This window comes from Lucilia sericata, unplaced genomic scaffold (assembly GCF_015586225.1).
Source record: "Lucilia sericata isolate MDLA Ls3-8-SP2 unplaced genomic scaffold, ASM1558622v1 Contig000642F_arrow, whole genome shotgun sequence".
In the NCBI taxonomy this organism is placed as follows: domain Eukaryota; kingdom Metazoa; phylum Arthropoda; class Insecta; order Diptera; family Calliphoridae; genus Lucilia; species Lucilia sericata.
In genome coordinates this window covers 153887-175000 of record NW_023994648.1, presented here as the reverse complement: position 1 = coordinate 175000, position 21114 = coordinate 153887, and the positions used below count along the sequence as shown (strand labels likewise).

Genomic DNA, 21114 nt, shown 5'->3' with positions numbered 1-21114 from the left:
TCTATCTATATCTATCTATCTATCTATCTATCTATCTCTCTATCTATCTATCTATCTATCTATCTATCTATCTATCTATCTATATTCTATTCTATCTATCTATCTATCTATATTTCTATCTATCTATCTATCTATCTATCTATCTATCTATCTATCTATCTATCTATCTATCTATCTATCTATCTATCTATCTATCTATCTATCTATCTATCTATCTATCTTCTCTGTTACAACTTCTCAAATATGGCCAAAAGCGGGTTTTATCAAACTTTTTGGATACGAAAGAGAAATTCTAAAGTAATATTCTAAATAATTGCCATCATAAACAAGCGAAAGACTAAACTTTCAATCCTTTGAAGCTCTGACCAACACAAAAAAATACTTCACAAAATATCAAATGAAGCTTTTGAAATCAAAAGAGAGAAAAAATGAGACAACAAGATTTAATTTGCAATAACAATGTAATACAAACAGGAGGAGACGACAACAAAATGGACATGATGCAAATCCTGTAAGATGATGTGAGTACATTAAATGGGAAAGAGTGATAACGACATTGTTGTGTGAGCTCTAAAATAATATTTTTGTTTGAAAACAAAGGAGTACCTTTTAAAAAAGTACTTAATCCAATTTAGAGAGATTAAAATGTTTGGACATCCACACACATGAATGAAATTAAAAATGTTACAAAGTCTTTGTTCATTTGGTCAGTTTTGCTGAAGCAATCCTTGTTTTGGCAAAAAAAAAAATTAAATCATAACAAGTGACCATCAGACAGAGCAAAAAAAATTCTTAAGACTTATTACTGTTATCTAATTGTGGCATATACAGGTATTTTTAATTATAATCAAAAACAGAAATCTCAACAATATTAAATAACCTGCTACTAAAGCTTCTTATAAAATACATATTAAGATTTTAACAATTTTTAATTATACTTCAGAATAAATTTAAAATGTCTTGTTTAGTAAAATTACTGCGAGTTAAATAATTATATCATCATTAGTTTAAATAAACAGACAATAAGTTATTTAAGTTGGAAACATCACACCGTGTCGAGGAAAGGGTTGCTTATCATTAGCTTCCCCACGTTAAATTGTGTTACAAACGAATTTTGTATTTGTTTGGAATGTTCATTTGCCAGTAAGATTGAAATATTGCCATGTTTAACCCTTTTTTAAAAAAAAGCGTATATAATTGTTAAAGGTTTATAAATTCTAGAGCTAAATTATAACATCAAAGGAATACAAATGTTATGTTTAAAATAGTTTAAAAAAAATGCTATCTCCTAACCTTTCCGTAAGATGTATTTTCTCTCGATAGCATGTTAAACGTTTACAAATCCTCAACCATTTTGTTAACAATTCCTAAAATGAAATACTAAAATAAACATGGATACAACGCGTATTATTCAGAAAGTTTAGGATCGAAGCAATACCGACTTTACACGTACATAATATGTATGTTTTCTTTATTATTCTTTTTTCTTTTAAGGAACAGACTATTCCGGAAATTCTGCTCCGAATTCTTTTGATCAGTGTCTATCAATTCTATGCAATCCAGACTCATTATGCTTAATCACAACAATTAGGTGCTGACGAAATTCAGAGGACCTACCCATTAAGGCAGAGAAGTTTTCAGAGAGAAGAAGCATCGTTAGGAAGGTACACGATCTTCGAGTCATACGTCTAATTTCTCGTATCGCTGCTACAACATTCAGACTAAATGCAATAGACGTATCAACACTTTTAGGAATCAGACTGACTTGTAGCTGCAATCAAATCCATGACACGTATACATACTATATCAAGATTGTTGCAGGAATTCCCGCTTGTTTGAACGGGATTCGAGTGGGAAAAAGTTGTCAAGACGAAGTGCCATTGCAGGACAATGTTTCGTGTTGTATGGATTATTGAAAAGGTTGCTCTTTATAGTTGAAACCCAAAGTCCATCCAACCAAGTAGAAGTGAATGTATGCGGTTAGGTCAATGTGTCCGATAATAGAGTTGTGTAATAGGTTGAATGGTGATAGATGTACCGTATCATATTCATGTGTTATCTATTGATACCGGACTTACAGCAATATGTCAAAAAAAAACTGTCCTACTTCAACTCGATGTGTTCATAAATCCATAGATAGATAGATAGATAGATAGATAGATAGATAGATAGATAGATAGATAGATAGATAGATAGATAGATAGATAGATAGATAGATAGATAGATAGATAGATAGATAGATAGATAGATAGGACAAAGTGAAGTAGAATTTGCTAAGCGGTTGAAAATGTGGTTGGTACCTGACCAAATGCTGAACATTCTTTAGAGACGGTACGATCTATGCGTGACCAATAGGCATTAAGCCTGTTGCTCAATCCCTGTTTGGTCAACATTACATTGTCTGATGTATGTATTTCGTCGAAATAACCATTTACCAGAACGTTGTGGCTCGTCGCCATGATAGTACAGTCAGCGAGGTCTGTAACGTTTATCTCTAAACTGTTCGAAGGACTGACGGTCACTCAGATAATTCACGATCCATCTCTTCATTTTGATTAGCATTGTGGATTGCAAGTGGTATTAATGACAGTGTCGAAAGCTTCAGACAGTTTAAGCGCTACTGGGACCGACCTTTCACAGGGCGGCTGTGAAAGCCTTGTAAGATATGAGTGGCAATCGCGGTTAATGTTTTTTTGCGGAAACCATGCGGCAATGAGCTGCTGTTTAGTGACAAGACAGATCGGGGAGATCACAGGAGGGATATATGTCTGTATGAAACCGAGGAAAAGAGGTGTACCACAAGTTTCCTCGGCCTTTCTTTGGAATGATTTGACATGGGGTCGAACCAGAGAATAATCTGGTACTACGGGAACAGCTAGTCCACGGTGCAGAATTTTGTACTTTGTCTGGACGGGGTTATTGGAAAGGATAACCACTGTGGTTTGGGAAGAGAATGTCGTTTAAAGACTGATGCACGGTAAAGTCTAAAATTGTGGATAAGTTCGATGCTGTTGCCGGAGTCAACAGATACCCCAGTGTGACCAGGAGTGACTGTGGGACTAAACGTTGGAAACGAGTGTTAAGTGTTTATGATACAGGATGAATGTATGGTATGCGGAATATGCCCACCAGTATACCAGGAGTAAGTGATTCGGATGTTGTTTTCTTAAGTGTGTCGAATGAATGAGAAGTATGCTGGAAAGTTATCTTATACACGTAATACCATTGAATTTTCCAGGGTTTACTCTGTTTGTACCAGATTTACCACAGTGTTTCTTTGTGAATAAGTACAAAGTCCTCGGCTTATTCGTGTTTCGGTCTGCCGCCGTAACGCGGCAGCATTGATTCTGGATTAGATATCTCGAGTACTTGAGCAACGTTTACAAAAATTGTCACCGACATGTAAGAAACACAAAGGGGGCAGTGGTGAGTCATCTAGTCGGCTCACCCAATGGTTGGCAAGTGTTCACGTAAAGCACTTGGACATCTTATCTGTATGGAATGTCCTTCCGTAAATCCGAGTTTTAGAAATGGAATTACTCTACCATTTTTCCAGCCTTCGAGTATTAAAAGGCTACTCTATGACATGTTGAAAACCATAGTCAGTTACTGAATTCCCCGCTCTCCAAGGTGTTTTAACATCAGCATTAAAATTCCGTCAGGACCAATCAGCTGTAGACTACAGCTCACTAACACCAGAACTCATGTTACAGTTCATTAAGTGTAATTCTTCTCCATGTCTTCATTTACCAACCTATTGATTTGTTGGTAAAGTTGGGCGCATCTAGATCAACTTGGTTGTTATTTTGAATGCTATAGCGTTCAACTGCAAGCTTGGATGCTTCTACTGCTAAGTACAGCCGCAGTAGGGATATTCGACAAGTAGGAATAAAGCGAGCAGCTTCTGAGATGGCAGTTTTGCAAAACTTTCTCTGGATGTAACTATCAGATCATTCAGACACCATTAGTGTGGCTGTGGATTGCCGTCGGGAAATGCTTCAGATATAATATGAAGATTAAGTAACGAGTGATGGTTAAAGTTTAAATAGCTTAACTACTTGTTCAAAGTAATTAAACATGAACCAAAGTCAGCCATGTACGAAAATGTGTTGGTTTTCCCTAACTAACCATGTGATTAAATAAATACAGGACTACTCGTTTAACGCACTCGGACATCAATTCTTTAACGATCTAGGTCTCTAGTGCAAGATTAGAACATCTCAATGTTTAGTCATTTAGGCTTATAAGCTCTTCTCTCTATATATGATTTCATATCTCGAGAAATTTCATTTATTCTCTGTCTATACTTAATCTACATCTTCTTCTCTTAAGGGGACCAAAACGGATCAACTTTTCTGTAACCTGAAAATCTAACCTAAGATATCGAGAGGTTATGTAAATTTAATTTATAAAATCTACTAGTCAGCTATGTCCCCCATTCACCAGCTGAAGGGTTAATTTATAATTCATAATCATTCACAATAATGTATACAAAATATTTGTCTGCCTTCTGCCGAAACCAATATCATCATAAGCAGCAATTGTTTACAATTAAACGTTATAAAAACTTATGGAATTATTCAATTAAAAGTAAAATGCCTATTAAAGCAGCTTTAATCGATTTAAGTGGTACTCTACATGTAGAAGACCAACCAACACCAGATGCTGTTAATGCCCTTCAAAGGTTAGGTTTTGTATTCTAGTATAAGAAATATTTATAAAATTTTGTTCCTCGACAGATTGCGTGATTCGGGTGTGATGATTAAATTTGTCACCAACACCACTAAAGAATCGCGACAAACTTTATTAAAACGTTTACAAACTATTGGTTTCCAAGTGGATAAAGATGAAATACACAGTTCCTTAAGTGCGGCGGTAGAATATATCAAAAGAGAAAACCTAAATCCCTTTTATTTGGTAAGCAAAGATGCACGTTCGGATTTTCCAGCAAATGATGAAGGAAAACCTTACGATTCAGTGGCTATAGGTTTGGCACCCGATGAATTTTTTTATGAAAATCTTAATAAAGCTTTTAAGTAAGTTTAACCTTTATTCACTTACCTTATAAAAATCTTGCTATGATTTGTTCTTCTTGTAGTATATTATTGGCCAACAAGGAACATAAGTTAATTGCCATACACGAAGGTAAATACTATAAACGTAAAGATGGTTTGGCTTTAGGTCCTGGCTGTTTTGTCAAAGGTCTAGAATATGCTACCGGTACTAAATCCATTTTAATTGGTAAACCAAATGAGTATTTCTTTAAAAGTGCCTTGTCCGATGATATAAATGTGGAAGAATGCGTTATGATTGGTGATGTAAGTTTTGCTTTATGTTTATGAAGATTATTTTGATAATAATGATGTTTGTGTTTGTGTAGGATACTAAAGATGATATTGTTGGTGCTATGAAGGTGGGCCTTAAAGGATTACAGGTTAAAACTGGTAAATATTTGCCCGATGTAGTGGCTGAACCACCACCCACTGCCTTGGTAGAGAATTTTTCAGAAGCTGTTGATTGGATTTTGAAAAATAAATAAGTTTGTTAAAAGTATGAGCAATTAAAAGATTAATTTCTATTGTTAACTTTATTAATGTTTTAGAAATTTAATAAATAGATATACTATCCCTCTAGTCGCAGAATTGTATATCGATTGAAAGTGGAATTATGTATGTATTTCTGTTTTTTGCTACTTTAGGAAAAGTAAAACGAAAGCTTAACATAATTATGAGCCAAAAAGCCTTATTTGGAGGTACAATTGTATGGTGGGCTAGATGAAATATTGGATCGATTTCAACCATTTCTAATAGGCGTTCTTGGGACAAGAGATGTGCCAAATTTTATCAAATTATCTTATTATCTTACATGGACATAGAGACGGACAGACGACAGAAAGTGATTATTTAAGGTGGGTCTAGGACCAATATTTTAGGCTTTTAAAACCTTAGGACACACCTAAAACCTCCCCACTGAAGTGGTGTAGGGTATAATTATAATTTAACTAACTAAAACATACTACATTTTAATTTATTTATATTTTTATTTAAGATATCAATGAAGATATAAATTTTTGTACAATTTTTTCTTTTTATTTCTGATTACCTTTACTTTGTGTTTTATAATTTTAATGTTAAAAAATAAATAAAATGATAATATGATACATACCTTGGAAAGAAAAAATGTTCCTTCGATATTTGTTAGTTTTCCAATAACGCTATAATTTATTAGTTTTCTTATTATTAAAAATATATCGTCTATTTGTAATATCTGTAAATACAAAAAGAGAATATAGATAAATTATACTTTATGTAAACTTTTCTTGTAACAATAAAATTTAAGATAACGCTATAATTTATTAGTTTTCTTATTATTAAAAATATATCGTCTATTTGTAATATCTGTAAATACAAAAAGAGAATATAGATAAATTATACTTTATGTAAACTTTTCTTGTAACAATAAAATTTAAGATAAATCTGTAAAATTGATTATTGAAAATTAAGCAAAAATTTAAATAGAACTATAAAATTTGATTGATTTGGGTTATCGACAATTTTCTATCTAGCACTACTAATATTTGGAAAAAGTCCTATAAATATATTCAATTTAAATACCTATTTTTAAATTAATCTTTTTGAAAAATTTAACATTAAATTTATCACATACATATGTAATTTCACTCATAACACGAATCTTTAATCAACCAGTTATTCATACATACCTTATTAGTTATATTATAAGTTAGTTTGTGAAAAAAAAAAAACTAAACTTATTCTATAATGCACTTAAGTTGTTGCCTTTTTGCTCAATATTTCCTCGCCATACAAAGCGGTAATGGCCACCAAACGTGAATCCAAATAGTTATGTTCAATTTCACAGCGATTGCCAATGCCAGCAAGTTTAACAATTTGTTTAACACTTGAATTGCGCGGTAGAAATAAACCTATATTTTCCGAAACATTTCTGGAAGTAGCTACTAGTTCGGAAGCTTTAACGGGTAACAAATATTTCTCTATATCGAATTCTTTTTTATTTTTATATTTTGGACCACCCCAGGGAGGACTTAAAAATACAATGTCAGCTTTAAGTTTTCCCCCCGCTGCTAGTTGAAGAAAATCACCCAAAATAAACTCGATTTTATGGGAAACTTTATAAATTTCTGCATTATGTTTAGCCATTTCCAATTTGACGGGATCTATATCAATGGCTATAACCTTATCGCAAGTAAAGGCAAACTGTATGACATTGCCCCCACTGCCACAAAAACCATCGACAATTATGCTGCACTTAAGACGTTCGGCTAAATGTTTGGCAACTTTTTCTGGGGTAACAGAAAACCAGCTTTCTCGATCCAGCTGTATGCCCTCATCGAAACGTGAAAAGAGACTGAAACGTTTACGCCAATACTTTAGAAGACCCTTTTCTTCCAAGATAAAAGAGGGAACATTTTTCAATTTACGATTTCTTTTTTTCTTCTGTTGCTTGCTAATGGGTTTCTCTTGCACACCATGTAATGAGTCCTCCTCTATTTCTTTGGCATCCTGCTCTTTATCATATTCCTCAAAATCACTACCATTTGAATCATTATCCATTTCGGAATCTGAGAAATAATCACTATAGTGTATGGTTTTGTTACGGGGTTTTTGTTTTTTACTAGAATTTTGTGGTCTGCCACCGAAGGATGTGGGTAAACCTAAAATTTTTAATTGTTCCAATTCTTCTGTTAGTTTTGACTGAGAGCTTAGCAAATCTGCTTCTTCCTCCTGCTCTTCTTCTACTTCTTCTAGATCTTCGGCAATGGGTTGGGGAGTTTCACAAGATTTTTTCAAATCCAAAAAATAATTGTAATATATAGTGGTAAATATTAAATATTGTTCACAGTAGATTTCTTCTCTATGTTCTTGCCATAAATCTTCCCACGACTTTTCGGGTAATAATATATCGGCTGATGTAGATGTATTTGCTGTTTCAATTTCTTTTTCAAATGTTTCCTTATCTTCTTTAGGACAATTTTCTTCTTGTTCTTGATCTTGTTGCTCTTCACTTTCCTGTTCTGTTTTCAAATAATCTTTGTACTTTTCATTCCATGTCTTTAGTACTTGCTCTTCACCCTGTTTATTCCAATATTTACACCAATTATCTTGTTGCTCTTGCTCAAAATTTTCTTGAAAATCTTTTATAAACAAATCATAATCTAAAATCTCTTGGTTTTCTAAAATTCTATTGAAACTAAAAAATATCGGTTGTTTACTTTTCGATTCTATAAAATATTGACTCATTTTCTAGAGTAATTATTTGTGTAACATTCTTAATTCCAGATTACGTTGTATTAAATCACCAGCTCTATTGATCGGTTGTACGAACCAAACTTTTATGGCTGGTTTGTAGGTATCGTTAAAATATTTCAATAGTTTATTGTACTCCTCTTCATTTGTTGTATTGTTTAATTGCTGTATGACACCTTTGGAAGTCAAAAGTGTACAGTGATTATATTGAGGATTTTTGGTATTATAAAGTACTAATTCTCCGGTAATTTCTACGTGCTTATTGTTAATTAGTTGTGTGCCAAAATATGAAAAGGTTAATAGTCGTATACTAAGCGTGCCTTCGGGTAGTGAATATTCGCTGAAATTGAGAACAGAGTGTTTTATTAATGTAAACTTTTTTGTTGTGTGAATGAGTACTTAAATTTAAGATTCATAATTTTAGTCAGTTTTAAACCTCCCTAAAAGTAAACATTTTTCAGTTTTCAATATAATTGTAGTTCTGGTACAAATTAGATCTGGAAAGTACAGTAAATATCATTCATACTCGATCGATCCTGCTATCTATCTATCTGTCTGTCTATCTATCTATCTATCTATCTATCTATCTATCTATCTATCTATCTATCTATCTATCTATCTATCTATCTATCTATCTATCTATCTATCTACTACCTATCTATCTATCTATCTATCTATCTATCTATCTATCTATCTATCTATCTATCTATCTATCTATCTATCTATCTATCTATCTATCTATCTATCTATCTATCTATCTATCTATCTATCTATCTATCTATCTATCTATCTATCTATCTATCTATCTATCTATCTATCTATCTATCTATCTATCTATCTATCTATCTATCTATCTATCTATCTATCTATCTATCTATCTATCTATCTATCTATCTATCTATCTATCTATCTATCTATCTATCTATCTATCTATCTATCTATCTATCTATCTATCTATCTATCTATCTATCTATCTATCTATCTATCTATCTATCTATCTATCTATCTATCTATCTATCTATCTATCTATCTATCTATCTATCTATCTATCTATCTATCTATCTATCTATCTATCTATCTATCTATCTATCTATCTATCTATCTATCTATCTATCTATCTATCTATCTATCTATCTATCTATCTATCTATCTATCTATCTATCTATCTATCTATCTATCTATCTATCTATCTATCTATCTATCTATCTATCTATCTATCTATCTATCTATCTATCTATCTATCTATCTATCTATCTATCTATCTATCTATCTATCTATCTATCTATCTATCTATCTATCTATCTATCTATCTATCTATCTATCTATCTATCTATCTATCTATCTATCTATCTATCTATCTATCTATCTATCTATCTATCTATCTATCTATCTATCTATCTATCTATCTATCTATCTATCTATCTATCTATCTATCTATCTATCTATCTATCTATCTATCTATCTATCTATCTATCTATCTATCTATCTATCTATCTATCTATTTGTCTACCTATCTTTTCATCTAGTTTGCAATCGTTTCAATGTACTATTTGAAACGTAAATGCACTTACTTTGGCAAATTAGTTATGCGAACGTTTTCCAATAAAAAATTACCATCAGAAGCTACTTGCAACTTTCCAATTACACTGCATTTGCCATAGTGCAACAGACGATAGTCGTCTTCCAAACACAATTCTTCCACCAACAAAAACTTACAAAATCACAATATTTTGGTAAATTGTCGATAGTTTTCACAGCTTCCGATTCAAAAGACAACGTCAAGTCCAAAGACATTTGTTTAATTTAAGATAATTAAACTCAATTTAATTAATTTCAACTAAAAACTACGTTGACTTTTTAATTAACACATGGCAACAAGCTCTTTAAAACTTTCGTCAATTTTTTCATTTATTTAAAGTATAACTCTCACAAATTGTTAAATAAATTTATACAAAAACAATTAATAAATAAGATTTGGTTGAAATTTTTATAATTTGTTAAAAATAAAACACTTTAAATTCGAATCTTGTAATAATTTTTCTTTTTTTTAGCAATTATTGAATAGTATTTGACATTCAATTTGTTTACACAAACAAAATGTCGTAAAAATCATTCACAATAGCTAAACAGCTGAGATAAACAGATACTTTTTATATGCAACCCTGTAATAGCAGCTATCGATAATTTTGTTGTCATTTTTAACAGTAATGTCAACTTAGCATTATTATAATTTAAAAGTAAGAATATTTTATTTGCTTTTGCTATTTTAATTGTTAAAACCATTAATATTTGTTTAAATATGTTTATTTTAGAAATATAATCGGAGTTTTACTATAAATTTTAATTAAATGTTATATTATTTTAAAATTTATGTTTCTAGTACCAAAACGCTCTAAAATTTGTAAACATTATTATAGTTGACAACACTTTATAGACAGCAACAACAAAACGCCGCTTAAAAAGTTGTACTAATTTTCGAGAAAAAGTGAAAATTTGTATTAAAATTCAACAATTATTGTGTTAAAAATATAATTTATTTATTAATTTTTACAAGCGAACACATTTAATACCGAGCAACATGTCTTTCATGAATCCTGTTGATATGGTGGAGGAAGATGCTGCCGATTTGCAATTTCCCAAAGGTAAGGAAAATTTGTTGAATATAACATGTTTAATTAATAATAACAAGCGCCTTTTTGAGAATTATTATAAAAACTTTAAATACTTTTACTTAATCCTTTTGCTGAGGATTTTCTTTAAATAAATTGCCTTTTAACATGAAACAGCTCGTCCGGTGACCAAAAAGAAATGTAAAAAGAAAGTTATTAAGGCTTTAGTGACACCGGACACTAAATATTTGGTGGCCTCTTACAATCCGCAACAATTTAACCATCGTTTGGAACAGCAAATCGAACATACAACTACTGCCGAAGACTTTAAGCAACTTTGTAGTCATGATCATCAATGTGCCTGTTGCCATTTGGCTTTGCAAGAGCCTTATGTAAAATGTGCCGATTGCTCGGCAGAATTGTGTCTGCAGTGCTTTGCCACTGGCAGGGAAACTATAAAACATTACAATAATCATGCCTATATTATCATCAAAGATGATATACAAATATTTCCCGGCCCCGGCAAGTGGACAGCAAGAGATGAACGTATTTTATTAAACAGCCTGCAAACACAAGGTTATGGCAATTGGGAGGCAGTGTCCAAGGCATTACAGTATCGTTATTCGGTGGCAGAATGCCGCCAACATTATCATGATAACTATTTTGGTGGCATATTTGAACGTTTATTGGGTCTGCAGCATGCTAGTCAAACATATATGCCCGAAAATATGCCCTATGTGGTTAAAATGCGCTCAGTAGATCCTCCCCGACATGATGACATCTCTTCTATGCAGTTCAAAATGATGGCTGGTTATCGTAGTGCCCGCGGTGACTTTGATACACCCTACGATGTAACTGCCGAAAGTATTTTAACCACCATATTAGAATCAGAAGATACAGTACGCAATATACCTGCCATAGAAGGAGCGGTAGATGAAAACACTTCTGCATGTGTAGAGGAATTGAAATTAGCTTTAGTAAGATCATATAATCATCGTTTAAGGTATTTTAGTTTTGGTTACAGTTTTTATGATTTTAATTTTGTACATTTTGTTCGGTTAGGGAACGTCAACGTCGCTATAAAATTATGCGTGATCATGGTTTAATAATGGCTAACCGCTGTTTGGGTTGGATTACTAAATATGCTGATGCTTTACGTTCCGAGCAGAATTGTAAACGTTTTTTGGCTTTTATGCAATTGTGTGAACCCATACAATTTGATTTGCTAATGGAGGGTTTAAAATATTTTAGTGATTTACAGAAAACCATATTTCGGTGAGTAAAAATTAAAATTTTTTTAAAATTTTTATGTTAATACCAAATTTTCTTATAGCTTATATGAACTAAGGCAAAATGGTGTACGCACCATGATTGGTGGATCTTTATATTTTAAATTGAAAAAGAAACGTTTGCACGAACAAAGGGAAAAAGTGAAAAATGAGCGTTTACGTGCACAATATGATTGGCGTAAATTAATTCCAAATGCCAATACAACATTAGAGGCGCTAGGTGGTACATATTTTATAGCACCCACCACGAATGCTTTGCCGCGTAAGAAAGCTGCTCCCATGGATGTATTTGGTAAACTAAATTTTATTTTATTTATTTTTTTTTTTTTTCAAGAACTTCAATAAAAATCTCTCTTTTTCACATATTCTTAAAGGTTTACCCGGTTTTGCTAAACTTAGTGAAGATGAACGTAAACTCTGCAGTGTGGCACGTATAGTGCCTCAAGCTTATTTAGATTATAAAAATATTCTGGTGGCCGAAAATGCTAAAGTGGGACATTTACGTTTGGCCGATGCACGACGTTTAATTAAAATCGATGTTAATAAGACACGGCAAATTTATGATTTTCTTATAGAACATGGCCATATTAATAAACCTAATTGAAAATTTATTAAAATTTCTTCTCGTTTTTTTTTTTCATAATTTTCTTACAAAAAGGCGCTTGTTATTATTAAATATTAAAGTTTTTTTTATTTTTTTTTATAAAAATTATTTGTTTTCTTTCTCTTATTACCATTTTAAGAATTTGAAAATGCTGAAACTTTACTTATATCCGAAGTACACATGCTGTTGGATCATCGTAAACGTCAAAATGAATCGGCCGATGAGGAACAAGAATTTTCGGAAGTATTTATGAAAACCTATGCGTATACGGATAGTTTTCGTAAATTTAAAAATAAAGAAACTATAGCTGCTGTGAGAAGGTATATAAATTTGTATTTTTTTTATTATATTCAATGAGATTGAGAAGAAAGTAATTTCGAGTTTTCAAATTGTTCAAAAATTGTTATAACCAATTTTTTATAGAGATAACTGTTATATAAACAAAATTTTCAATAGAAAATACTGTTATAAATTAAATTTTCTTTAAAGAAAACTGTTATACTCATGTTTTTTAGACACAAAACAGATTTTTTATATAGCTGTTATACACCAAATTATCTATAGAAAATGCGTTTATACACTAAACTTTTTATAGTAAATATTGTTTTACACAAAATTTTCTTTACAGAAAACTGTTATACAAAAAATGTTCTATAGAAAATATGTTTTAAACAATTTTCTATAGAAATTTCTTATAGAAAATGCTGTTATACACAAAATTTTCTGTAGAAAATACTGTTATACACAATTTTTTCCGTAGAAAATACTGTTATACACAAAATTTTCTATAGAAAATACAGTTATACACAATATTTTCCGTAGAAAATACTGTTATATACAACATTTTCTATAGAGAAACTGTTATACACAAAATTTTATATATAAAATACTGTTAATCACAATATTTCTTATAGAAAATACTGTTATGTACGAAATTTTCGGTAGAGAAAACTGTTATACACAAAATTTTCTATAGAAAATACTGTTATACACATAATTTTCTGTAGAGAAAACTATTATACACACAATTTTCTGTAATGAAAACTGTTATACTCATAATTTTCTATAAAAAATACTGTTATACACAAAATTTTCTATAGAGAAAACTGTTATACACAAAATTTTATATAGAAAATACTGTTATACACAAAATTTCGTATAGAAAATACTGTTATACACAAAATTTTCAGTAGAGTACTGTTTTCTGTAGAGAAAACTGTTATACACAAAATTTTGTATAAGAAATACTGTTATACACAAAATTTTCTATAGAAAATACTGTTATACACAATATTTTCTATAGAAAATACTGTTATATACAACATTTTCTATAGAGAAAACTGTTATACACAACATTTTATATAGAAAATAGTGTTATGCACAAAATTTTCAGTAGAGAAAACTGTTATACACAAAATTGTCAGTAGAGAAAACTGTTATACACAAAATTTTCTGTAGAAAATACTGTAATGCTCAAAATTTCCTATAGAAAATACTGTTATGCACAAAATTTTCAGTAGAGAAAACTGTTATACACAAAGTTTTTTATAGAAAATACTGTTATACACAAAACTTTTTATAGATAATAGTGTTATACACAAAATTTTCTGTAGAAAAAAACTGTTATAAACAAAATTTTCTGTAGAGAAAACTGTTATACACAAAATTTTCTATAAAAATACTGTTTTACACAAAATTTTATATAGAAAATACTGTTAAGCACAAAATTTCCTATAGAAAATAGTATTATACGCAAAATTTTCAGGAGAGAAAACTGATATACACAAAATTTTCTATGAAAAATACTGTTATACACACATTTTTCTATAGAAAATACTGTTATACTCAAAAGTTTCTATAGAAAATACTATTATACACAAAATGTTCTTTAGAGAAAACTGTTATACACAAAATTTTTTATAGAAAATACTGTTATACACAAAATTTTCTATAGAGAAAACTGTTATACTCAATTTTCTATAAAAAAATACTGTCATACACAAAATTTTCTATAGAGAAATCTGTTATACAAAAAATTTTCTATAAAGAAAACTGTTATACACAAAAGTACCTATAGAAAAAATCTATTTTATCCACAATTTTTATAGGAAATAGTGTTATACACAAAAGTTTATATAGAAAATATGTACTTTTATACACAAAATAGTCTATAGAAAAAAACTGTTATACACAAAATTTCCTATAGAAAAAAACTGTTATACACAAAATTTTCTATAGAAAAAATGTTATACACAAAAATTTCTATAGAAAATATTGTTTTAAACAAAATTTTCAACAGTTTTACAAAAAAATAAGTTTTCACACAAACACGAAAGTACGGTTTATACACAAAAACTCAGTTTTAACACAAAAACTCAGTTTTTAATAAAATCTCTGTTTTTACACAAAAACTCAGTTTCTTCACAAAAGCCTATTTTTACATAAAATCTCTGATTTTACACAAAAACTGGTTTTTGCACAAAATCTAGGTTTTTACACAAAACTTTAGTTTTTACACAAAAACTGAGTTCTTACACAAAAACTGAGTTTTTAGACAAAAATACTGTTTTTACTCAAAACAAACTTAAAAGTAAAATATAACACAAAAACTCGAAATTTACTAAAAAATTTCACTTTACACAAAGCTCAACTTACACATAAAAACACTGTAAAATATTTATCGATTTATTTATTTTTATTTTCTCATTTTCTTTTACAGTTTATTAATGCAAAAGAAATTGCATAAATTTGAATTGGCCGCTTTAGGTAATTTATGTCCAGAGGCACCGGAAGAAGCTAAAGCTTTAATACCATCTCTAGAGGGACGTTTCGAAGATGAAGAATTAAGACAAATTTTAGATGATATCTGTACAAAACGTAGTTTACAATATTAGTTTTGTAATTTCAGTAATAAGTTTAAATTTACAATTAACCAACAAAAAACAATGTTTGACAATTGTACTTTTTTTGTTTCGCTATAAAGACTATAAATAATAATTTTTTTGTAATAAAATGGGAAAACACACAACAATAAAATCTAAACTTATGGAATAATAATTTGCAAATTAATTAACCTTTAGGTGGCCGTTGTAGTACACTGTTTTTGTATAGCTAACCATATGGCATTTGGTGTAGCATCCGGATCTATAGTTTCCAATAAATCATCTTCTATGGAACAGATTATTAAGTATTTAACACGTTTGATTTTCTAAAATTATTATAATAACATTTTATTTAAACTTTTTCTCTTTTAGGTTTTTATTTTTAGTTTTTTTAAGATTACCACTACATCCGTTGAGCTGCCGTTACGCACTATATGCCATAAACCTTCAGCCACCAAATAAGACCTTAACTTTCTTGACCATTCATTGTAATTTTGTCGACCTTTTAAATTGTCTACTTGAAAGTCAAAAGACATTTTTTGCTATGTGTTGTCTTCTTGCCGTTTAGTATTGGTCTGCTTCAGTGTAATGACGTTTTTGCCAAACCAAGTCAAAGTGATGAGACAAAGTGTATGATAGTTATTTGCTCTCACTGGAATGTGTCTTACTAATGAGTGGTTAAAAGAAATGTATAGTTTGTTATGATTATAATTGAGGCGTCAGGCGTCCTTTTAGTTTAGTTTAGTTTAGTTTAGTTTATTCATTCTTATACAGAATCCTAGCCAAAGGCCATAATCGGATCCAATAACACTACTTAATTAGACAACATTCAATTTTAATAAAATAACAATTAAAGAATTAATTGTTTGATTTAAACTTTTTAAATAACAAATTTAAAGTGTCAATAAATGACCTTAAGATATTTTGTAGAACTCCCTGAAAAAAAAACAGTTTTATGGTTTTAAACAAAATAAACTTCTATAAAGTTTTAGTACCTTTAAATCTCTGTTATTTTACACCCACATAATTACTTTTTTATACAGAAATTTCCTTAAAACAATCTACTTTATTTAGTTTAATTTAATATGAATATGATTTTTTTATAATTTTAAAACAATTTTGATTTTCAATTCTTTTCACTCGCAAATTTTACTTTGTTTCCGCTTCAGTGCAATGTTTTTGCAATGCCATCCATATTGCATGTGGTGTAGCATCCGGTTCAATAAATTCAAATAAACCATAATCAATTAAACACAATAAAATAAATTTAACACGTTTGTTTTTCTGGAAAACACATAAAATATATATTTTATTACATATTTTTTATATAATAAACCACCCACCTTTTCATTTAACGAGTTTACCGAACTAACCGTACTCCATAGACCCTCCGCTATCAAATACATACGCACTTTTTTCGACCAACCATTGTAATTTTCTCGACCTCTTAATTTGTCGATTTTGATTATTAAAGACATTTTATTTTTTTTCGCAAATTTTATTTAACAAGTTTTAACAACATGTTAGTTATGAGACGAGGAAAATATAAACTAAATAAATATGAAACCAGGGAACAGACAACGTAGCAGTAGAATGTTGAAAGAATTTGCAAAATGGACTAGAAAACTGAGCGTTAAAGGAAGGGGTTGTGTGTTTTGAAAACAAAATATGTTGATTATGAAATTGTTATAAAACAAATGACGAATCTGAAATACCCTATTAAAAAACATAAATATATAGAGGGACTATACTCATTACTATCAATCTTAAAGTTGTCTTGAAAGGAGATTTTGATGGCCACTTCTGCGATATAAATTTTACTGAAAATATTTCTTCAAAGAAATAGATGAAAACAAACGATAAGCATAAGTAGAGGGTAGAGAGAGAAATTCCCTAGGGATTTCAACCTGAAAGTTTTAACAAATCGATTCCCCATGAAGGAATTGTGAGAGAATCTGAGTCTTCTTATAAAACCTAATCGAAGAAATGACTAATTCCCCCAATAAAAACTATTAGACTGCTAGTTCTGAGTTCCGCAATTTCCACACAGTTCGGTAAAGAACCTATATCCCAACCATTTCAATCTGAGACTTTGAGTTCTAGAACGGTTAAGTGCTTAATTATCTCTAGTTCCTCTGCTTCTTTGCATATCCTGCAATAATCCGGTGTATTTCTGTTCCACTTACTGACAAATGCCCTAATTGAGCAATGCCCTGTTCCGATCCCTGTCAGAATCCTAAGAAGTCCTATTAGTATCTTGATTGCCCATACATCAAGTGCTGGCCATAAGGCACTTGATATTTTGCAATCCATTCTACTTTTTCAGGACTGGTTGAAGGTATCATCGATTATATAATAGTGACAGATAAGAGGTTTCACTCTTTTATCTCTATCACCTATATCAAGGTTCGAACCTAATCTACATATTTCGTCGCGCAACTTCATTTCCAGTTGCAAATATACCGCATAACATGCCATTGCTCTTTACAGCAGCTTTGTCTATCGACATAAATTGTCAAAATCGACGACCCTAAATCGATATGATTCATTTCCGTCGCTTTCCAGATCGCTAGAATCTCTTCTAGGAAGACACTACATCCGTCAGGGAGTTTGAAGCACCTTTTTATATCGACATTAGCGAAATAGACAAGGGCACCCGTGCCGCTATCCATATTTGACTCGTCGGTAAAAACTGCACACCCATCAAACAGTCTACCGAATACAAGCCAATCGTACCTAGCTGTAAATTGTCTCGCGAAGGTTTGACTAACGAAGACTAATAGAGTCTCTAATATTTCAAGCCGCTACACCAACGCAAGTTATACAAAGATAATAACACCTTTGAGCTTTTTCCGAAAAATGTCCTTTCTCAAGGCCAGTAAGTTAGATTAGGCCTAACAACCGACGTGTAAATCCGATTTACCATATCTGTTTGCAGGCCTCAATTCTTTCTTATAGAATTCTTGCATGTGTTTTAGGCATTGAGTCCCTTTTTTATCCTTTCCTAAGTATTTTCCTTTAATGAAAGCTTACTATTAAAGAAAGTTCCCAAATACTTAGCTCCCATCTAACATTGGTAGCCTAAAGTTGTTAACCTTATACCTTTAGTTAAATAATACCAGTTAAGTTTTCCCAGGATTAAAGCCCAGTCCTTTAGCTTTCGCCCATATCAAGAGCTCACCTAGTGCAGTCGCCATGATGTGAGTGATCGTAGATAACTATATTCCTTTGATCAGTAACAATATTTCATCTGCATAGGCCATGATCTTCCTGCCTTTTGAATCAAATAGCTTTAGAAGTTAGGCATTTTGAGCGTAACTGATGAACAATTTCCTAACAGTCGACCTTTGAATTCTAAGTTACATAGTCCACCACTTAGGTTAGAGGCTAAAATTTAATTTCAGATCCACTCTCACATCTGATTCTGATTAAACGATTTGCCCCTTTTAATAACACAAGCCAACAAAATTTGAAAAAAAGACGAAATCCAGTGACCAAAGTACACTTTTCTAAAGGAAAAAAGATCACCATCGATGCATATCGTTCCCTTAAAATTGAAAAACTCCATATTTAGTCATATTTGAGACGTTATGACAACAATTGTATCATATGAAAGTTCAACATCTCGGCTTTGAAGTAAAGGTTTCTTCTTCCTTTAAAAGAAGAAGATATAAAGGAGATTTCACCTTTATTTTAAAGTCGACAGATTTTATTTTCAGATTTGGTTCCATTTATCCCAAGAATTTTAATATCCTCCCTTTTTGTCACCAAATATTAAACAAAAACATTATGTTTATATAGTTTTTTTTTATTAAAATATTATTAGATTTTATTTAGTTCATTAAAAAAAAATGTTCACCGTAACGAATGTTGTTTTTTCAAATAGGCCCACAAATCCTTAGCTGTACGTATACTGACCATAAACTGACACAGTTTCTGTTCAATTAAACACAATATAATAAATTTGGCACGTTTATCTTTTTGAAGGCTCTGGAAATGAAAAATGAAGAAATATTTCAAATACTAAAGATAATTGTAGGTTATGATTAAAACTAGGTCTGTGACTACAAGAAAAAGGTACAAAATTCTTGAAGAGAGATTTCAAATATTTGCCTTTTTCTTTAATGACACAGATATTTTTTTAAACCCTGGTAATTTGAAGAATGTGAAAGTTAACCTACCTCTTCACTACCATCCGGACCATTCTCTACAGTATTCCATAAATCTTCGACTTCCAGATAGGCACGCACCGTCATGGACCAAGCTTTATAATTGTCTAAACCCTTAAGTTTATCAATTTGCAATTGCAGTGACATAATATAGAAATGTAAATACAATAACTAATAATAAAGCCGATGTGTTTCAAATGACCGTTGCTGGAGAACTAATGTGGGCATTTATTGAATATGCTCTTTTCTTCTTTAAAAGGGCCCAAAAAAAGCAAAAGCACAACCGTATATATGTATATTATTTAGATTTTAAATCAAAAATAATCCATATTTTTCTACTTGACACAACCGCAATGTATTGAATAAGATTTTCAAATAGAGATAAATATGAAATGTGTACTCGTATAAGGGTCAAAAACAAATATGCAAAATGGAAAACAATAGAAATTTGTCCCAGAGATATTGCAGAGGTTTTCTATTATTACACCATTTCCAACTGAAATAGTCGTATAAAAAGGTAACATGTTGTAATTAAGAAAGTTTTCTGATGGAGTGTAACTTCTTAAATTTAAGCAATAATTTGTTTTCATTAATTAAATAATATGCCAAAAGAAGTACTTCAGGTATTCCTATTGTATTTTTGTAAATGGTGTAAATAGACAATTGCTCATTTAGTATCACTTCCATAGTCTGTCTATTAGTTTTTGTTAACAAATGTCTTTAAGAGACGTTCATAGTATTCATCATCATACATTACCTTGACTGAAAAGCAACATTGAAAGGCATTGACATTGGATTTCAAGTTGCCCCATGAGACAAGTACATTAGAATAAATTCTTTCCTATTAAAAATGAAAGTGAAATTTCTGCTTTTTTTACAACAATTTTACGAGTTTAGTAATTATGGTCTTATCTCTTGTCCATAGTCTGGACTATAACCTAGTCTATAGTGTGGAATATAGTGTAAGTAGTTTATAGTCTGCGCAATAGTCTAGACTATAGTTTAGTTTATAGTCTAGTCTATAATCTGGTCTATAGTCTAGTCTATAGACTAGACTAGTCTAGTTTATAGACTAGACTAGTCTAGTTTATAGACTAGACTAGTCTAGTTTATAGTCTAGTCTATGTCTAGTCTATAGTCTAGCCTATAGTCTAGTCTATAGTCTAGCCCATAGTCTAGTCTATTGTCTAGTCTATAGCCTAGTTTATAGTGTAGTCTATAGTCTAGTCCATAGTCTAGTCTAGCCCATTGTCTAGTCTATAGTCTAGTCTAGCCC

At 30.8% G+C, this 21114-nt stretch overlaps 6 protein-coding genes across 12 annotated transcripts in view; 2 read left to right on the top strand and 4 right to left on the bottom strand.

Annotated features, from left to right (window-relative positions):
- The window catches only part of LOC119606966 (probable serine/threonine-protein kinase cdc7), a 52849-nt gene extending 47686 nt beyond the window's left edge, over window positions 1–5163 (bottom strand). Inside the window, exon 1 of the mRNA XM_037960643.1 lies at window positions 5062–5163. The gene's annotated coding sequence lies outside the window, so the exon portion shown is untranslated. The remainder of the gene's footprint in view (window positions 1–5061) is intronic.
- On the top strand, window positions 4476–6060 carry LOC119606968 (haloacid dehalogenase-like hydrolase domain-containing protein 2). Of its 3 annotated transcripts, none has more exons than XM_037960649.1 (5): window positions 4476–4684; window positions 4740–5036; window positions 5099–5318; window positions 5381–5550; window positions 5699–6060. In XM_037960649.1, exons 1-4 carry the CDS (start codon window positions 4485–4487, stop codon window positions 5537–5539), a joined length of 876 nt encoding a protein of 291 aa, XP_037816577.1. In that variant the 5' UTR covers window positions 4476–4484; the 3' UTR covers window positions 5540–5550; window positions 5699–6060. The 3 variants fall into 3 exon arrangements, with proteins under 3 accessions (XP_037816577.1, XP_037816576.1, XP_037816575.1); XM_037960648.1 differs by having other exon boundaries at window positions 5603–6060; XM_037960647.1 differs by lacking the exon at window positions 5699–6060 and having other exon boundaries at window positions 5381–5659.
- A 137-nt stretch (window positions 6061–6197) lies between these two features.
- LOC119606967 (trimethylguanosine synthase) lies at window positions 6198–10375 on the bottom strand. Of its 4 annotated transcripts, none has more exons than XR_005231699.1 (3): window positions 9857–10375; window positions 6722–8625; window positions 6198–6267 (listed from the first exon to the last, which is right to left on the bottom strand). XR_005231699.1 is itself a non-coding variant. In XM_037960644.1 (2 exons), exon 2 carries the CDS (start codon window positions 8277–8279, stop codon window positions 6786–6788), a length of 1494 nt encoding a protein of 497 aa, XP_037816572.1. In that variant the 5' UTR covers window positions 8280–8625; window positions 9900–10365; the 3' UTR covers window positions 6742–6785. The 4 variants fall into 4 exon arrangements, 2 of the variants coding, with proteins under 2 accessions (XP_037816572.1, XP_037816573.1); XR_005231698.1 differs by lacking the exon at window positions 6198–6267 and adding an exon at window positions 6352–6398 and having other exon boundaries at window positions 9857–10365; XM_037960644.1 differs by lacking the exon at window positions 6198–6267 and having other exon boundaries at window positions 6742–8625; window positions 9900–10365.
- On the bottom strand, window positions 8292–10079 carry LOC119606955. The gene is made up of 3 exons (XM_037960629.1): window positions 10041–10079; window positions 9857–9996; window positions 8292–8625 (listed from the first exon to the last, which is right to left on the bottom strand). The coding sequence occupies exons 1-3, from the start codon at window positions 10077–10079 to the stop codon at window positions 8292–8294; spliced, it is 513 nt and encodes a 170-aa protein (XP_037816557.1).
- A 289-nt stretch (window positions 10376–10664) lies between the features above and the next one.
- LOC119606970 (DNA-directed RNA polymerase II subunit Rpb4) lies at window positions 10665–15844 on the top strand. Of its 2 annotated transcripts, XM_037960652.1 has the most exons (5): window positions 10665–10927; window positions 11072–11897; window positions 11957–12169; window positions 12228–12475; window positions 12558–12823. In XM_037960652.1, exons 1-5 carry the CDS (start codon window positions 10864–10866, stop codon window positions 12785–12787), a joined length of 1581 nt encoding a protein of 526 aa, XP_037816580.1. In that variant the 5' UTR covers window positions 10665–10863; the 3' UTR covers window positions 12788–12823. The 2 variants fall into 2 exon arrangements, with proteins under 2 accessions (XP_037816580.1, XP_037816579.1); XM_037960651.1 differs by lacking the exons at window positions 11072–11897; window positions 11957–12169; window positions 12228–12475; window positions 12558–12823 and adding exons at window positions 12927–13107; window positions 15507–15844 and having other exon boundaries at window positions 10688–10927.
- Window positions 15845–19467: 3623 nt separating this feature from the next.
- LOC119606965 lies at window positions 19468–20107 on the bottom strand. The gene is made up of 2 exons (XM_037960641.1): window positions 19851–20107; window positions 19468–19659 (listed from the first exon to the last, which is right to left on the bottom strand). Exons 1-2 carry the CDS (start codon window positions 19983–19985, stop codon window positions 19525–19527), a joined length of 270 nt encoding a protein of 89 aa, XP_037816569.1. The 5' UTR covers window positions 19986–20107; the 3' UTR covers window positions 19468–19524.
- Window positions 20108–21114: the final 1007 nt, after the last annotated feature.

Excerpts from the sequence above, each read along its gene's own strand:
- LOC119606967 (XM_037960644.1), bottom strand. The coding sequence starts at position 8,279 with ATGAGTCAATATTTTATAGAATCGAAAAGTAAACAACCGATATTTTTT.
- LOC119606955 (XM_037960629.1), bottom strand. The coding sequence starts at position 10,079 with ATGTCTTTGGACTTGACGTTGTCTTTTGAATCGGAAGCT. Across the intron at positions 9,997-10,040 it reads TGTCTTTTGAATCGGAAGCT|TTTTTGTTGGTGGAAGAATT; the intron begins GTGAAAACTATC and ends TGATTTTGTAAG. Across the intron at positions 8,626-9,856 it reads CGCATAACTAATTTGCCAAA|CGAATATTCACTACCCGAAG; the intron begins GTAAGTGCATTT and ends TCTCAATTTCAG.
- LOC119606970 (XM_037960652.1), top strand. The coding sequence starts at position 10,864 with ATGTCTTTCATGAATCCTGTTGATATGGTGGAGGAAGATGCTGCCGAT. Across the intron at positions 11,898-11,956 it reads TCATATAATCATCGTTTAAG|GGAACGTCAACGTCGCTATA; the intron begins GTATTTTAGTTT and ends TTGTTCGGTTAG. Across the intron at positions 12,476-12,557 it reads TGCTCCCATGGATGTATTTG|GTTTACCCGGTTTTGCTAAA; the intron begins GTAAACTAAATT and ends ATATTCTTAAAG.
- LOC119606968 (XM_037960649.1), top strand. The coding sequence starts at position 4,485 with ATGTATACAAAATATTTGTCTGCCTTCTGCCGAAACCAATATCATCAT. Across the intron at positions 5,037-5,098 it reads AATCTTAATAAAGCTTTTAA|TATATTATTGGCCAACAAGG; the intron begins GTAAGTTTAACC and ends TTCTTCTTGTAG. Across the intron at positions 5,319-5,380 it reads AATGCGTTATGATTGGTGAT|GATACTAAAGATGATATTGT; the intron begins GTAAGTTTTGCT and ends GTGTTTGTGTAG.
- LOC119606965 (XM_037960641.1), bottom strand. The coding sequence starts at position 19,985 with ATGTCACTGCAATTGCAAATTGATAAACTTAAGGGTTTAGACAATTAT. Across the intron at positions 19,660-19,850 it reads GTCCGGATGGTAGTGAAGAG|AGCCTTCAAAAAGATAAACG; the intron begins GTAGGTTAACTT and ends TTTCATTTCCAG.